The sequence below is a fragment of the Diadema setosum genome, unplaced genomic scaffold (genome assembly GCF_964275005.1).
Source record: "Diadema setosum unplaced genomic scaffold, eeDiaSeto1 scaffold_48, whole genome shotgun sequence".
Lineage (NCBI taxonomy): Eukaryota > Metazoa > Echinodermata > Echinoidea > Diadematoida > Diadematidae > Diadema > Diadema setosum.
The window spans coordinates 79,534-98,938 of record NW_027307674.1 but is presented as its reverse complement, the minus strand read 5'-3'; the positions used below and the strand labels follow the sequence as shown (position 1 = coordinate 98,938).

The 19,405-nt window shown below is 37.2% G+C and overlaps 1 protein-coding gene across 1 annotated transcript; it reads left to right on the top strand.

The window, feature by feature from the left end:
* The first annotated feature begins 662 nt into the window (after positions 1-662).
* Positions 663-9,899, top strand: LOC140245870 (uncharacterized). Its single transcript, XM_072325355.1, has 9 exons — positions 663-672; positions 1,187-1,498; positions 2,207-2,335; positions 3,822-3,890; positions 5,162-5,338; positions 6,324-6,485; positions 6,778-6,862; positions 7,843-7,910; positions 9,667-9,899. The coding sequence occupies exons 1-9, from the start codon at positions 663-665 to the stop codon at positions 9,897-9,899; spliced, it is 1,245 nt and encodes a 414-aa protein (XP_072181456.1).
* The last annotated feature ends 9,506 nt before the right edge of the window (positions 9,900-19,405 follow it).

Sequence of the window (19,405 nt, the reverse complement as noted above, 5' to 3'; positions counted from 1 at the left end):
GGTCCGACGACACTAAATGAAATCTTACATACTAGTTTAGTAACATAATTTGAGTAATTACATCCATCAAGCTTATACAGATGAAAATTGTAAGTACTTGAAAAATGTTGTTAAAGTTATTTTCACGATGTGGAAAATCTGTCAGCTTCGTACATTTACAGAGACAAAGGGCAAACATCACGTGACGTAGTATAGCATTTTTTTGTTTGTTTCTATGTCTGGAGGCAATTATGATATGCCGTTCAAAAAAAAAGGCGCAGAAGCAAACATTGGGGTTAGAAAGGTCAGCACTGAGGCAGTTTGGAATCCCAAACGCACTTTGATCCAGCACGTCGTGAAGAAGAAGAAAACAAAAACGTTTAGAGCAGGCGGGAACTTTACAGCAAGAGAGCATAACAATGATTGTTCACGTATTGTTGGTTGTGAAAACGCACGTAAAACTGTATTGGAAGAAAGATGGTGACACGTAACTTTGCATGATAAAGAATGAAATATATAACTGATTACTGAATAACAAGAATTGGCTAGTACACTTGACAAGTAGGCCTATATACTTTCGTACGTCTATGGGAATGTACTTTAATAACACGTTGCAACAATCGAGTACTTGTGCAACTACATTTCAGTTCCAAGACTGGTGTAAAAGGTAGTTGAGCCCACAAATGGATATTGGTAGGTTAACATAATCATTATACACTTTACATCTGCTTTTTGTTTCTATTAACTATAAATATAGGGTATTAAGAGGCGTATGGTAATGGCAAGTTTCGCATGTAGCATTGGACTATAGTTTGCTTGCTTGTTTGTTTGTTCTTTTAGTCGTCGTAACTTAGGATATTCTGTTTGTTTCTCTGTTTTGAATTGTGTGTATGTGTCAAAACAAACCCACCGCTGAATCCAAGAGTGTAATTCAAGTGGGGTGCCAAAACCTCTTCGTATTGATAGGTAAAGCATCTATTCGAAATGATAGTGAACCGGCCCGAATTATTCCAAGAATTAAAGCAAAGAAGAATACAGTTTGTTGTTGATTTTTTTTTTTTTTTTTGGAGGGGGAGGTAAGCTGGATGTACACATACAAGTTTTTTGCATACTTGATCCTATAAGTCTGATGCTAACAGCAGCTTTATCGTGTACCAGCTAAGTGCATTAGATAACGAATTACGTTCTTCTCTTTCTTGTCGCGTAGCGTCTGTGGTTGACACTGTCCCCACGTTTCAGTTACGGGAAGGGGGAGACATCAGATTGCCATGCTACTTCGAGGAGGAGCCACTCGTTGCGATCTGGGCCAAAGAAAACAGCTCGCATCAGGAGCTAACAACGCGGAAAGCTTCATTTTTCAATGGGAACTTTATAAGTAAGGAGGACCGGTTCGACATGGACGGGAATTTTAGTCTCGTCATCACCGATTTGCAAACGGCAGATGAAGGTCGCTACCACTGCCAGATTGTACTGAGGGATTTCGAGGTTTTCTCAAATTCCACTTTTCTAACAGTTAGCAGTAAGTAGTTTTTATGACGTTTGGAGCTACGTGAATGTTTATAGGAAGAAATCCTCTTTATTTTGGAATTGTCTTAACATATGTAGTTCTCTACATCTGGGATGGACATTACGAACACAGTGTCTTACTTTGATAAGAGCACACAAGAGATACATTTTTACACCTCCCTGTTCTCGGCCTATTAAGGCATTTCATTTTGTGAGAAATATGCACCTAATTTTTCTTCCGAAATTAACACCGAAATAAGATGTCAATCCTTACCCTACCCCCCCCCCCATCTGTCTGTCTGTCTCTCTTTCTCTCTCTCTCTCTCTGATGGAAGTAGAACAAAATCACCACTTCTATAATATTTTTATGAGCCTCAAAGAGCAAAAACAAAAGTAAGTTTCTTTAAATGTTCCAATTATTTCAGTGACAAGTTGTTGTTGGTTTTTTCATTTTCAATGGAAAACTCTCGCAAATGTCGAAGCGTCATGCCATACGTGAACGATCTTCTTGACAATTCAGTTACAAATAAAAGTAGCAAGTCTTGAAAAGTATTCATAGTGTTTTCTCCGTACAATATGTAAAAAAAAAAAAATATGTTTATTGTGGTCTATTTTTTAGCTCTTCTGCACAACACAAAGCAGATGATAATTACGTGTTAAATTCTCATTTAGATGTGATTCTTGATGATTAACGCCTTTCAATTGTTTTTGTATCAAACAGCAGGGAAATATAACAGCTTAGGTCTCATTATTGGACTAGTCATCGGCGTTACTGGTGCCTTAGTCACGCTGTTCTTCCTTGTTGGAAAGATTCTTCAAAAGTATCATCCAGACTACCTACCGCGAAAAGGTATTCCCCAAACATGTGTTCCTTATTTTGTTTAGTTTGTTAGCTGATTGGCAGGCTATGACGCCTATTGCCACAGGCGTTTCTGGACTATTATATTTGCGATTAAAGGTCGAAATAAAGAGAGTAATAAGAAAATTGTTGCTTCTTTTGACCATAACTTCAAAAATGTACCTTTATATGTAGTGACCAATATATCATTTAAAAGGTATTATTTTGTACTTTATCACAGAGACCGTACTTCAAAATCTTCAAAAATGGACTTATCTGTATTTGCGAACAAACTCTTCAATTCGTCGTAGCGATTATTATGAGGCTTTTCGGGTTTTTTCTTTTTGTTTGAACAGGGTCGATCAAAAAAGAAAAGGCATTGATGAAAATGATTCAAGTTGACCACCAACATCCCTTTTCTTATAATTTCTGAAACATTCAATGGTGTAGTGATATTTAGCAGTTTCTAGTCTTTGTGACGGATTAAAATGTCAGACATATAGCAACCTATACATTTCTTAATTTTATTGTCGCTGGATTAGTATATCAGATTGATTTACATTTCATAGCAATCTGAACATTTTGTAATATACTGACCTAAACTGATTCCAAATTAACCCTTTATGAAAACATAAGAATGCTGATATTTCTTACAAGAAGTATTTCGAATCTGTATGGTATACACGAAAACACATAAGGATCTGGTCATAATGATCGTAACGAATTGTGTATAGCTTAATCATCGATCTCAATGTAGAAGAAGGGCCTACACAAACTGCCGAAAATCTCGACTGGAGTAGACTTTAAAGGGATAGTACAGTATTGGTGGAGATGAAAATTGGGCTTTTAACTTTTTACGAGATACGGAGAAAACACTTATGATATAATACAGAGCATACCATTTTAAGAGGAATTCAAAGTTTATTTGATGAAAATCGGGTTTGGAATGACTGAAACATCCAAAAACAAAGTAAAACAAAAAGATCGTAATAAAGTGTGGGTCCCACACTTTATTAGAATTGATCTTATTTGGATATCTCAGCCGTTTCAAAACCAATTTACGTCAAATAAACATTGAATTCCTCATAGAATTACATGTTCTTTCATATTTCATAAGACGTTTCTCATTATGTCACCCCAAAATGTTAGAAACCTGAAATTAGGTCTCAGCCAAAACTGTACGATCCCTTTAATTTTACCAATGATTGTGTATTTCTCGATGCGCAAAGGTGACCGGTGCTATCGTGTTGAACATGTTCGTGGTTTTCGATTACCACTGGCAGACAGCGCATGAATCAGCCAGTAATACAAATTGTGAAAAAACGAAAGTAAATTTCTGCGTCGTCAATGTATGTAGTATACCGTAGGAACTATTCAACATTTGGAAAATCATGCTTTCCATTCAATTAAGAATTCAACAAGCATCTACAAAAGGTGTGACAAATTCATTTATGCATTTAACTTGTATGGTTGTTGCTCATTATGTAATATCTCACAGGATGTGACTGGAATCCCTGCTGGAGGAGACCACCGGAAGGAGAGCCAACTGAAGAGGAAATAGAATTGAGTATGAAAATCCTTGGTGTATGCACACTTTTGTCCAGATTAATTTTGGTAGAAAAATGAGGGAGGGGTGATTAGTCAGTAGCCAATATTAAAATAGCCAATTCTTTTGTGCATCATCTGTACACAGTATTTGACTTCATTTGTCGTTCTACAATCAAGAAAGAAAAGAATAATTGGTGTCTTTCAGAGACATATAAAAGTCAAGGAACATGTTTGTGTATTTGTTTCTCCGAGGAGAGAGATGGTCTATTCTGATATGTTAAATTTTTCTTCTTTAGATAGAGCAGACGAATTAAATTTCCTTTTAGAGACGTATAGATAATTGATTTACGATATATAGTATTCCGTGGCATGACTTTGGTCGAATATAACTTTCCTGTTGTTGTTGTTGTTGTTTCATCCTTAAAGGTTTTTGAAACTTTCTATTGAAATTTGGACGACCTATAACTAATCACTTATAAAGTCAAATTGATTTTAAAGTTGTGTATACTGTCTGCCTAATATTCCAGTTGGGCTATCAATGTAAATTAAACCTTTCTTTTTTGTTTATTTTGATCAAGAGTGCAAACGGAAATGCCTCAGTTCAGAGACAACTTTGTTCTTTATTAATTGAAAAAAAAAATCATTATATACCCTCTGATGACCTCTGTAGTTGTGAACTACGGCTTGTGTCTCCTACTCTATTGTAGGCAACTCTCTATTGTTAAAAGAACGAAACAATAACTTTTTTATGTTTTTTTTTTCTTCTTCTGTAAACTGATTTCAAGGGAGTACACGTGTGGCGGCTTTCAATTTTCTATAACATTTTCATTATCATTCTATAAATTATAGCATGCTGTTGTCGGATTCAGTTGCAATGCACGTGTCTTTCTTTAACGATAAGAAATCATTTTATCATTCAATATAATCGTGTTAAGAGAATTACCAATATCTCACCTGGTGCTACTGAAATCCCATCCCTGCAATGTACAGATCGGAGTGTTACATATTTACGCGACTGAATCAATTACTAATCTGCTAGTTAAATATATCAACGGAATATAAGGTATTTTTCATCAATGATTTTCTTTGTTCGTCTACTGGAGAGCGCAACAGTGATCACAGAAAAGATGAAACAAAGCGAAATGCCATTGGAGCCAAAGTGAGTCTCATTAGTATCTCTCCAGCAATCACACACAAAAAAGATCTTCCTCGTTTTATCTATTACGGATTCATGTCATTACCGTGATTATAGCATCTGAATATTCATGGTTAATCCTTTTTTATACACAGTGATTGATTCACGGAATCGGCGAGACGAGCTTCGACAGAAAATCAAGGATTACAAACCTGGAAGGGCACGTTATGAAAAGGATTTTGAAAACCCGTCCAAGGTGAACATCAGTTTCTTCGGTGAAATTGCTGCTGGGAAGTCATGTCTCATCAACTCGCTCAACTTTGCCCTAAATGGTAACAGATTTTGTTTCTTGCTGTTCATGTTTCAGCACTTCAGAGAGTGCTAAGCTTCCACTGATATAAATTCCTTACTTTAAGAAACACTTATAGAAACATTTCTATCTGAGAACGAAGAAACACCGTACTATATTTGAAGAGTTTGTTTGCAAAAACCGATAAGTCCATTTTTGAAGATTTTGAAGTACGGTCTCTGTCAGAAAGCACAAAATATTACCTTTTAAATTATATATTGCTCACTACATATAAAGGTAAATTTTTGAAGTTATGGTCAAAAGAAGCACAAATTTTCTTATTATTCTCTTTGTTTTTCTTGACCTTTAATCGCAAATATCTCCATTTGGCAAATATGGACTAACATCGGTTTTTGCGAACAAACTCTTCATTTGGAATTCTGACACCCACGTAGTCAAAAGCCGCGTGTTTGGGTTTATATCAACTGTTTGTCATGTTTGTTTGCTTTTCGAAAGCGAACATTATGCAATTTATTCATGCATCATTTATATACCCGCAGATAGAGAGAGCCAGAACAAACATATAATGTTATGCATGTGCAATTGAATGATATGTAAATGACGCACTGAATTATGCATAATACATCGGAAGAAGTATAAGAAGTGGTGGTCGTGACAATGGCACTACATTAGATACCTTGAAAATGACATTGAATGCCTTACAATAATATGATCGCTGCACAATATATATACTTCTTGTTCATTTATCTTGATTATTTTCATACGTGATGTACATAGCAGACGCAAAGTACAACAAGATGACAGGGAGTTTGCCTCAATGAATAATATTCTATGGGCAGTCTCCTTGTAAACAAAGGTAGATACAGATTATAAATGTTCTTTATCGGTGGCAATATGCATTACTTTATTTTAAAGCCCATTTAGATAGATGGACAAAAAAGAAGAGTTCTATAATTGCATATTATAAGAAATTTAACAATGGTGCTTCTTCTTGTATTCACTAACAGGACAATATTCCATCGTGACAAAGGAAGGAGTAGGGGAAGACGGAGGAAGAATGACCCGTCGCCGCTTCCACCACATATTAGCAGAGAGAATCGACTTGATCGACACATGTGGTATACAAGATTTGTCTTCCAAGACTTTGGAACGCCTAAAGGAAGAGTGTAGTAAGTATATTGCAATAAAATGAATGCAATGAAAATTACATTCACCTACTTATATTCAATAAATATTATGTAACCAAGAATATACAGTTCATATCAATATATGATTACCACTTTAATTCAGTCTGTCTTGTCCACTCTGTTACAATGTACCAGAAACGACAAACCACTCAAACGTCACTTCCCTCATCTATATATCCCATATAATTACTAAGCGATATCAACAGTGAAACGTAGTCATCATTTCGATATGAATAGTCATTTGTATTTCCTCTTACTTCTGACTTATTTTCAGATGGGATATTCCGCGCAATTAGTAAGACAAGAGTCAAAAGAAAGGAAGAAGAATGTCATTGTGCTGTATTTGTTTATCGTCAAAGGTGAGATATTTTATTTCACGTTTTCAGACAGTGAACTTATCAGCATTTATATTATCAGTTCACATTCCATTTGTTAGAGTAGTTTGATTATAACACAATGATTTGTATTGATGAGGACGGTAGACAAGTTTTATCATTTCACGATAAATGAGAGAGTAATTCAATTCTTGCGTTGAACGTATTTTAAACAACAGTGTTATTTACTAAAATGACGTTCGAAGTGACCATGACATCATCCTTTTCTCCCTCTGGTATCTACGCAAGTCTTCATTATTTCACAAATCAGTTGCCTTGTAAAACTTTCTCACACATACCTCTCATGCAGGAGCCGGGGAACGACGGGAAGGGGGCTGCTACAGTAAAAAAGAAAAAAAAATGAAGAACATAATAAACCAGTCACAGAAATACATTTATTTCTATTTGGAAATTATTCCCTTCAAGGATAGAGAGACAGAGAGGTTTGGGGGGGGGGGGGGGAGCTATAGAACTTTCTTTGAATCTTAACCCAAACATAAGCACGAATGTTTGTTGCATCAGTTATTGAGAGCTAAGTTAAGCAGGCCTATATTTTAGGGATCTTTTAGTAATTTTGTTTTCTTTTGTTTCTGGTTTTTTTTTTTTCTGCTAATTTGCGTCTATGCTACCGTATTGCATTTCATTGCATCTACTTTAATTTCACTCTAGTGATTTTTGGTGTCCATCATTAGTACAATGGTCGTGTACAATGTCTTTTGTTTTTCAATGAATTCATGATTTGATTCGACCAGTAACCATACTGTTCCCAATGAAAAACATGATAGCCAATATTAGCTATTCATGTTAATGATATCTAATCTACGTATTTGTTTTCATTCAATGAATGATAAAATTTTTAAAATTAATTTTACTCTTGGGAAGTGTTGTTTTTCGTGTTTTTCACACGAAAAACGTAAAGAAAACTTCATGTCAAAGATGTTGGAAATATTTCTGAATACTTTCAGACCAGACGCGGAAAAAGACGGGAAGAACTTCATTAAAACATTCTGCAACATGGTAAAGCGTTATCTCGGTACGTATTCAGACTTCCTAGGTGTCATCATTCTAATTCAGCTTTAAGATATTCGTCTTTTCTTTCTTCAAGGCTCTGCAACCAACATTTTGAATACCAAAAAGACTTAAGAATAAAGAATGAATTTTGAAATAAATGCATCACCTGATGCATTTTATCCAAACATAAAACAATAAACACGATAGACTTGACTAAACATCTAATGTCTGATGAGAGATTTGAACTAAATACGAAGAAGGAAAAACAAATGTTGGGTTAAGGTAAATGATAATACGGCAATGAAACAAAATAGACACTCTGTATCTGAATTACTCGAAAATTATTAGAAACAGACGAAAATACGTGAAATTTGTATTCAACAGTGTTCAAAGAGGCAAGTACGTTGAGCAGGCGCACTGTATGGATTTTAAAAAAGAATACATCTTGACTTATACATGTCAAAACCTTGATGCACTCACACACACACACACACACACACGGAGAAAATATAATAGGCTGAATAGACATGCCTCCCCTTACAAACAAATGGTAACTTCTAGTATAACAATAAGTAGACATTGCAGTTTCTTGGAAGTCATCTATAATATTTTTTTTTTCTGTAATGTTGACAGTTATAATGACATTGAAATTAAAGAGTATATTGCATACAGCGTTACTGGTCAAAGTTACCTTTAGTTAGCTTGACTTAACTTACAACACAGGACACAGGAAATCATTTCTCGTTTTTCAGTTGGGTAGATTAAGGTACATTGCAGTTGCTAAACACATCGAAGAAATCATAATTCATTTATGTGAAACAGATAACTTACTCAAATGCCGGCTCGACCTGTTAAACACGCATTCAAGTAATCCCTCGTTCAGTAACAGAAATATTTGTCTATTTTGTCAACAGATTTTTTTTTACGACACATGCAGTTCTTTCCTCTGAATAGTTTTTTTTAGTTCTTGATTATCTTCAGTCGCTCAAACAGCACTTAAAATTGACGAAGACCAATACAAAGAGACAAATATCTAAAATATATATCTGTCTTACTTTACTTTCTTTGTCTCGTTTTAACAGTTTTGTAACTATAGTTTTAATAAGGGGACTGCAGCCAACAAGATCTGCTTTTTAGCACTCCCCTCCCCTTGTCTTAAAATTGTTATAGAATTGTGTATTCAAATGTTGTAATTACAGTGTGTTGGAAATGAAATAAACGAAACGTAACGAAAGACGAAGGAAAATGTATTTTGACCTCGAATGATTTGAAGATGATTTGAGAGATACAATTGGAACCAATCAAACACACTATTGTCAATTTTTGACACCTATCTGTAGATTCTTCCAAACCAAACTTTTTTTTTTTTTCATTTGTGATCTACAACAAAAATTTTTCTTTAGAATAGGTAGCAGCTTTCAAAACCAATCACGGCTCAAACCTTCCCTTAGAACAAACAATCAAGCAATTAATTCTGGAAACACTTGTTTTCCTCAAGCTGTATTGTCCATCAGTGCCTCCACAGAGCTGCTTGCCTTGTTGCATTTCTGTTTGTTTGTTTATTTGTTTGTTAATTTGTTTGTTTGTTTGAACAACAAGCCTCTTTCTGGCCTAACGCTATCTACTCTAAAATTATCCCTCTTCCTTGTGTTAGAAAGGTCACATGCGGGATCTCCAGTTTCTGTAAGAGATGTACAAATATTATCTAAGTGTGGCATATTGCTTGTAGTGATTTTATGGAATTTTCCCTACTTCTTCTTCTTGTTTCTTTTTTTAAGGCACAGAACCACTAGTTGTGATAACTCACAAAAAAGACTATGCTGATCCCGAGGCTGTTTGTCATGAGATATCAGGGTCAGCAGGCAAGAGAAAAATTTGGATGTTTGAAAACTACACCCCAATGAGTGATGATGAAGACATTGAAAAAGACGTGGAGTATCTAAAATTTCTCTGGTCGGCTCTGCAGACTTGTGATGAAACGATCTATCACCGCAAGAAGAAGATTCTGTAATGTCAAGAAGGTTAAGGATAAAAATCATAATGTTTGATGATGGTTTATCTCTGAGTGCGTGTAAGGGAAATTTTTCGATGATATTGCCACTATTAGCAGTAGCAGTATGTTTAAGCAACATAAGCATTTTGACATGGCATCCCATGATCAATAGTCCTCACTGGACTCCTCACACACGAAGTATTCTGCTTTAACCAGCCTATAGAAAGCACGGCAGGATGAATAAGAGATTATAAACAAGCGTGTTTTCCTTCGTATCCTTTCCTTTGTATCATTTATCCATAACGTGCTCAAGTACCAGTTAGCACAGAAATGTTTCTCTGAAACAACGACTATTCAATTTCACTCGAAGAGACTGGGAAATGAAGCAATATGAGTAGTCACAGAGAAATCTATATTTGAAAAAAAAAAAGAATAGAAACGGAAATACAGTTTTGATTGTTTTTCGTAAACGATCCCAGAGAAAGCCGCTAGAACAGTAAGCAAAACCCAAACAGACTTTGTGAAAATAAGAGCAAGAACACTAACAGGACAGAAAAAAAGGAAACTAACAGTCCCATGTAAATGACTCACATTCTCTCACATAAATTTTACTTCACTTCTCTTCGAAGAGAAGATTGTACATTTCAGATAAAATCTGTCTCCATACTCCAAAGGCACGCAAATGATATCGGCTCCTGTTGGTTTGATGTACAATGTAATAGGCAGGTCTAATTAAACGCCAAACGCATTACTAAAGGTGCAATCACACATCGCCGGTTTAGATGGCGGTTCATGGCGGTTCAGCAAATCGCCGTGCTCCGCCAAAGACCGTGTTTACACCGTACACAAACCGTGGTCATCCGTCACCCATCCACCATGAACCCCTAGAACAGCGGGGAACCGCGGGGAACCGCCAGAAAAATTAAACATGTTTAATTTTTCGTGGCGGTCTTGGCGGTTTGAAATGGACCGTGTTCACATCGCCGTTCATCGTGTTAAGAACGGTATCCTCCGTGTTTGCACCGCAAGATCCGCGATAATACCGTGTTAACACCGCCATAATTTTCCAGCGAAAAGAAACTATGAACTCAAAAGAGAATAATGGCTCCGGCGACACTTCGTGGCGGAGCAATAAAAAATGGAGATAAAAGCAAAGATGAACCCATAATGCAAGATCGGGTAAATATATTGAATGCTACAGTTTCCTTACTTCTTTAACACATATGCAGTAATAAATAAAGTTTAATGTTCAAAAAGTTGTTAGGTATGTTGAATAGTACATCAATTACATTAAAAGGTAAGTTCATAATTTTATCAAAGCTTAACAGCTTTTAAGATGGCCAGCAACGTGTTACACACAGAAGACTTATGTAAATATGTTGGGTTCTCCTTTCGTGATTGTGTATGCCATTTTTGTAAGACTGCATGTTGATACAGATATGTTGAAACTTAAGAGAGTACAGGGAAAAGCAATGTTGAAACTTGAAAAAACACCATTATTATGTTACATGAACCTGTAAGTAAAGAGGAAACTATGCACATAATACTATGATAATGCTTCTTTGATAATGTATAATGTACATATTATGTCTTTTTTATTGACTGTTGTTAAAGATATTATTATTACATTACCATCATTACCGTTCTTATATAGCGCAAAATACCTTTGGCAAGGTCTCTATGCGCTTTAGAGGGGGAACAAAAAGATAAACAGGAAAAGGTAATTTCAGAAACAGTAACATGCTGCATAAATCATCATCTACAATCGCTGTTACTATTTTAACAGTTAAGTATTTAAAAACATTTTGGACTTATTGATGGAACTTGCATGTTCTATCACTTGGGATGCTGTTCCACAGTTCTGGGGCGGCATAAACCACGTTTGCCATAGTAGTTTGTCGTAATGGATCGAGGGTATCACATACAGATTCCCCTTACGATTTAGGAACTCTCCCAGGCTCATATTTCACAAGAAGCTGTGAAAGATAAGAAGGAGCAATTTTGTGAAAACATGGATAAACATGCAACAAGATCTTAAATTCAACATGCGAAATAATTATGTGAAAACTTAATTAAGAAAGAATTAAAAAAGAGAGATGTTGAAACAAGCAAGTACTTGTACATTACTTGATGAATATACTTACAAATGAACAGGAAACTTCGGAAACTATTTTGGATTCTGCTTTGATGTGTATGTCTTTTTAATGACAGTTAATACGGATATTTTGAAAATTAAAAGAGAAGGAGAAAAGTCACGTTGAAACTTGAAGATAATCGCTTTTTGCATCACTTATGTATTAATCTGTAAAACACAGGGGACTACAAGGTTTCATAATTTCTTTAAAATTGTGTTTACCTAACAAAGCAAAACACTCCTTGTTGAAACCCATTGAGGAAAAGTTAAAGGGCTCTGATTGCATCCAACTACATGGGCTTGGTATGGACTCCTCCAACTTCCGGGACGATACGTGTTACTACCGCGTCAATCCGCGTTTGCTCCGTGTTCAAAACGTGTTGAGAACGTAGTCAAAGTGCTTTCCGCCATCATTGGGACACGGTTCACGGCGGTTTGAGAACCGCCATGAACCGCCATCTAAACCGGCAATGTGTGATCATTGTAAACGGCAATTCAATTTGTACCTAATGAATGTATTTTTTTTGTTTTGCTCGTAACCAGGAAAATGTGATAAAAAGACGATTGCTAATAAACGAACACAAGTCAATCAAGCGATGTTCCCGGGAAAGCAAGCTTGGCTATAGAGCTTACAAATGAAGAGCTTGCTTCCAAAAGGCGCTAAATCCAATTTTTATCGAACTCCATCTTTCGCATGATTCGAACAGATCTTTGACATGTGCACATAAGGCACTAAAAATTTAATCAAAATTGTTTGAGGAAATATGAAAAAATCAAGCATGAAATTCACGCTTTCAACCAAAAGGCGCTAAATCCATTTTTGCTTTCAACCAAAAGGCGCTATATCCAATTTCTCTATTCCGGTCTCTGATTGGTCAGAGCACGCCAGCTAGGGGTGCTCTGACCAATGAGAACATGCAACACGTACTATTACATGCAGCGATACTGCACTACATAGTTCAATGGCAATTCTTCACGGTCATGGATCACTACCACTGTTGTCTGTAGTGCTGTACAGAACCATGGCTATCAGTCGAAAGTACATGACAGTTTCATAATGGATGAAAGACCCAAGACTGCCGGTGATCTAAAAAGTGGTACGAAAAGTGGAAAAATGAGGCAGTGTTGAAGAAATGCAAGGCTAAGCAGTGGAAATACAGCTGTGAAAGGTGAGTTTACTTATCTGTACGACGCCCATATTAAGTCAGTCCCATATGTGCGTCTTGGTGTTGGGACCGAGATGGGCATCATACCCTACTTTGAACATGTTGAGTTGATTTATGAGCAACGTAGAATGTCAAATTTGGGTTTTATTACAAATTTTATAATTAATCATTCACTGGGATCAATAATCTGCTGGGGAAAATCGTGAAATGGGCCCCACCATGCACCGGCACCACAAACAGGGCTTGTCGTCGTGCATCAATGTAAATTATGTATTTTACGTGTTAGCTACCGGCTAAATGTTTACCAGTACAAGGCTGTAGTGTAGAGCTCTAACGTTAGAGCTCTATTAAATGTTAGTACCCACTATATAATAAGTTTTTAGTAAATTAAACCTTTTGATCTACGGGTTCTGCTCGACGATGCAATACCAATAAGCAAGGTAAATTTACTACTAGGCCTATACTACCAGATATTATAGGGTGGACTTACAGCAACAGGGCTGCGTGTGTATAAACAGGGTAAATTTACCGGTACTTTTCGGCGATGCAATACCAAACAAGGTAAATTACCAGTAGGCCTACTACTAACTTATAGGGTGGACTTCCAGCAACAGGGCTGTGTGTGTATAAACAGGGTACTTTTCGGCGATGCAATGCCAAGCAAGGTAAATTACTACTAACGTTACTAACATAGGGTGGACTTACAGCAACAGGGCTGCGTGTGTATAAACAGGCGAGCCGCTGTGAACCAATACTGACATGCAGTGGTGGGGCCTATTTAACAAGTATGCCATTAGTTTAGCTTAGGGTTGTATACCTATGGTAAGAATAATCAAAGGTCATGAGGAAGTCTTTCCAAGGATAGAATGAAGGGCAAAATCGTGAAATCGGCCCCATAGCAGTGTGCTTGCACTCGTGCATTTAGCAATTAAGCAAGGTTAGGTTAGGGTTAGGGTTTAGGGTTAGGGTTTAAGGTTAGGTTAGGGTTGTACTTATAGTTGAATTGGCTGTTGAATTAGTCGAGGGACATTAGGGAGTCTTTCCAAGAATAAAACATGAAGACCAAAGAAAAAAAAAACGGGAGAAAGGGAGGAGTATGCTGTGGAAATCGGCCCCGCCAACACCGTTTGGTGGGGCCGCATTCACAAGTATTATACTATGGAAGAAAGCCCCAACGCCGTGCTTATGTACTGATGAACGCCACACGGTGGGGCTGAATTCACGAGTATAAACAGGCGAGCCGCTGTAGTATTAGTACTGACACGCAGTGGTGGGGCCTACTTCACGAGTATGCCAAGTGAAGTGTATTGCTACATTGTATGCAGTGGAAACTGGTCCTGTTGCTGTATCAATCATGCATATTAAAGTGTCGTTTGGTGGGGCCACATTCCTCAGTATTAGCCCTGTATTGTGCAAGAAAGCACCATATTGAACACCACATGGTGGGGATGTAACAGGTAAGCTGCCGTATTATTTAGTACTGATGATAGAGAGACAGTGGTGGGGTCCATTTCACAAGTATGTCACTAATTATCTGTTGAAGGAACTGTAATCAATAAATGAAGTTACCTTGACTCATTTTCTCAGTTAAGTTTTCTGTAGATCTACAGCGTGTAACTATTCAAGTCAGTCTATACAGTACTGCTTATGCTGTGTTGCAATGGTAATGACCTGGTTACCTACTTTTCTAACTGTTCGAGTTGGTCTATGCAGCACGGGTGCATTGCCCTGGTAATGATAGAATTAGAGCCTGTCTAATATTCACTGATGGATCTTATAATCCTGATATGATTGCATTAGTGGTTTTTTTATGGTTATATTAAACATTAAAAAATTATGTTAAAAAATCTGTAAATCAAACTAGTCCCTTTCTTTTTGGTCTTTTAGTAGAGTAAGTGTTGCTCCAAATCACTATGGCTGTCTAGAAGCTATTGAGAAATGTATCAAAATTGGAAGTTTGAGGTTGTGTTTGCTACCCGTGGACAGATATTCTAAGCCAACGGTATTAATTACTTTTGATTGAATTCTCTTATTCTTCTCCCAATTCAGGTTAATGGCAAATCATCCTTGGAAGTCATACAACCTACAGCATATCTGCAAGCAGCAAGTGTCACTGAGCTGGCAAGACACCCAACGACCTGCCCAACTCCTTGTCACGCCCAATACATCTGTCCCCCCAGGAGCAAACCTCCCAAGGAGGGAGTGGGTGTCATTAAATCGGATTCGAACCCGAGTTGGGCGTTTCAACGCAGCCATGCATCGGTGGGGGCTACGCCCGTCAGCAGCCTGCCAGTGTGGTGCACCAGAACAGACTGCTCAACACATCTTGAGTGAGTGCCCTGATCTCCGCCCTCCTGACAACATGGACCTGACACACCCTACTCCTGAGACTGTAACTTGGCTACAACAACTGAGGGACGTTATTTAGCTGCCGCTGCCTCATATGCAAGAAGAAGAAGAAGCGCACATCGATGACATTTACCATGCCTTATACCAGGAGGGTGAAAGGATGCATTCATAGCAGTACATGAAAGGCCAAGATTTCGTGAATCAGAGGATTGCGAGAAATCACAGAGCTTATCGTTCATTTCTGAGCTCATGCGTACTGAACCAGACAACGGAACCATCACAGTGGTCTTAATCTCATTGAATGCTGAATCAAGCTTTCTTGAGTACGCCGGTAGGTGCAACGTACTTCGAGTGGCTGTGTGTTTTTGACATCATTAAACTTAAGCTGAGAGGAGGAGAAAACATCCCTGGAAAACAACATCAAGGTGACATTGCTTGCATTTAGGCGGTGGACAGGAATTCGGCGAGGGACTAACCAAGTGGCCAGTGCTTTGAATGACTTCCTTGATATTGAATACAGTGGACATCTCTGGCAATGAGGATGAAGCAACAGTGGCCACCAATGATGAACGGAACTCTGACTCGAGATTATGGCAAGACATTATGATTCCTAGGGCAGGCACTTTAACTAGTTGAGATATTCTGCCATGGACTTGATGGTATGCATTTCATGCGGTAAACCTCCTGTTTTGGCTGTAAATGACTCAATTTTTACTTTTTAGAAATGAACATGGTAAGAAGACAAAAAAAGACAATGTGATTCACAGTACAGATGCCTAGATGTAGGCCTTATTGCTGTTGACTTACGTATAAACAAAGAGTTTTGTCCACAGATGTGCTTTCATGTGCATCTGTTGCCTTCTTAATAAGTACTACAGTTTTAGCAAATTGACATTTTTTTTAAACAGATGTTTGGTTAGTCCAAATCAAAAAGCCTCCAGCAAAGCCTTGCGATGCTTTCTTAGTATTAATAGGTAAAGCATACAATGTGAGGGCTTATCATAGTGATTTGTTTTCATGTCTGTTGCAGTCAGATTTCTGCATGACAACCTGTATTTTATTTTCACCTGAAGTAAATACTGTCCGTCAACATGATTTCACAATCTCTGCAAGTCCTCACTTTCCTTGAGTCACTGTACCTTCTGTATAGACTTCATGATATTCAGTGCAAAGTGTTATTAGGACTCTAGGAGATCAAAGTATTTAATTTGTTGTTGTTGCTGCTGCAGTTGTATTTTGCATGTGTGGAATGTATAATGAATAGGTGTACAGTATGCTGCTATTATGAGTAAAATTAAAAGCAGCATGCTGGGAAGGATTTCACATTTTGATGTGTGTGTGTTTTGGTACATTTGTGTGTGTATGTGTATGTGGGTGTGTGTTTGGGTGGGTGTGTGTGTGTGTGGGTGTGCGTGTGTGTGGGTATGTGTGGCTACTGTGATGTAAATTCATGCAGTTCTCTAGTATTTACCTGGATTGTACATTAATGACATTCCCTAATACCAATGTTATTGAACAACTCAAAAGTATTTCTTCCAAAAGGCGCTAAATCCATGATTTCTTCCAAAAGGCGCTAAATCCGAAAAAATCTGAAATATAAAAATTCATAAAAAATAAATGGTGTGTGCAGGATTTTTTTAATGTGCATTTTTATTACCTACTGTGATGCCTCTTCCACTAGGAGCATAGAGCTAATGAATAAACAAGCTGTAATATGTGTAATTAAAAAACATCAATTTACTCGAAAGTAGCCGGAATGGATTTAGCGCCTTTTGGTTGCAAGCTCTTCAAATATCCTGGTTACATCTTATGTTAAGAATATCCTTTCAGAGGGAAAGTATTCTCGTCATTGCTTTAACCTCTTTCTCATTATTCTTCATTACTTGAGGTTGTTAACAGGTGATTTTAATTGCCTAAATTACAGTGCAAGCAGTGCTTTGCACGTAGTGGAAAAAGTATATAATGGACGAAGCCAAGCATAACGATAAATGGTGCACATATACCCTCTCTTGCGACATCTAGTGATTACCATTAAAATTGTTTAGAGCTTAGTTATGTTGTCATGTATAGGCCTATTGTAGCAATAATCATAAATATGCCACCTTTGCCGCCTTTCACTGCATGGTATAGGCAATGCTGAAATGTGACAGTATATCACAAGACAAACAAAAAGTCGCACCCCTTGATTTCACATGACGCAAAAGAGGTGAAATGGGTCAACTAGGTCAATCTTAAGTGTTTTACATTTTCAGAAAGAGCTTTGTTGCTTCTACATTATTCTTAATTTTGGGATCATACCACGAATGGGAAAGTGTGTTTTCCGCAGTTTTTCAACAGCCCTTTTGGGGGGAAGAGTAGAATGATTATATAGGTATGTATTCGTAGAGGCCCCTTTCAATTTCTTGAAATCCTTTGTACACTCTTCACTTTCAAGTTTAATAACTTTTGGAAGGATAATGCTACTGCTTGGAAAGTTAGCAGTAATTATGGACAGAATGTGTGAATAGAACATGCTCAATTTCAGCTTAATTCAATAATCCCTTCATTGTTGTTGCTCCTGTATATCGCATCCTGTGTTTTGTCCCTTTCATGGCACACCTACATAGCGCAGCTGGGTGAAAGATTAAGTGCTTGAATATACCTTGTACTTCAGAGACTCTATTTTCAGTCTACACTTTTCCAGCATGTGTGCTTTCGTTCCACTATTTAGGTAGGTTAGGAAAGTCCATGTGAATTGAGTTATACATCATTTTAAAGCTTATAGTCTGCTTTTTCAGAATTTGCCCTTAAGTAAAATATCATGTCTGGCGACTTTTTGTTGGTTTTGCGGTGCAGGGTCACAAATGTCCTGTTTCTTCAAAGTCATTCTATCCACACTTTCATGCGTATTATATTTTTGTTCTGACGTTTTGTGTTTGGACTGGCTTTAAATGGAACATTCTCTCCATAACTGAATAAAGAATTCGGGAATGAACTGAAGTAGGTTAGGTTCAAATTACCAATCATTCACATATATTGTATATAAATGCGTTGCGGTCAGGCGTTTGTATCGTTCATGCAATATTCTCATGTAGTTTCTTTTTTTTTTGTTATAGAAACATCGAGTGTGTTTAAGATATTAATGACGTATATTATTGTTTTAACTGATAGTCGGATATTAATTGTATTTTTTTTTTACCTCTCTGGTTATAGTTTTGTGGCAAAAATAGGCAAGATAGAATTGGCAGAGAAGTCGGAGTGTATATTCCAAAAATTTTTGATTATGATTAATGATAATCATGTGCTGTATGAACAACAACCGCTAAGTCACTCTTTATTGAGTTTGTGACTCCAAAATATTATCATTAGTATTTTGTTATAGACTCCCTCTCTCCCCCCCCCCCCCCTCTCTCTCTCTCTCCTACGCTCTATGTGCTAAACATGATGGATTTAGCGCCTTGGAGGCAGGCTTTTCATATATATATGTCATTTTGTTTCTAAAACAACCTTTACGTTAATCATCTTGCCCATGCCAGACACTGTTCACTGTGAACAGTGTCTGGCGATAGCTCCGCATTTGTTGTGGACCCTTGCTTCCTCTCGTTAGTCCCCTTCTCATCTGTTCCTTACATCCTTTCTTCTCCCTCTAACCTGCCCCTTTCCTTTGTCTCATTGCTTGTCATGTCTTGTAACTGTGTGTGTGTGTGTGTGTGTGTGTGTGTTACGTATGTGTCTGTGTGTTTCGGGACCTTTTTCGGACCTATTGTAGGTTCAATATATTGAGTGGCCCATATTTGTACAAAGCTGGCCTTTTACATGGCCCCTCTGTTCTATTAACGCAATTTTGAACAAAGTTCCACATTGTATGCATTTTCTGTTGTAATACATTGTAATTT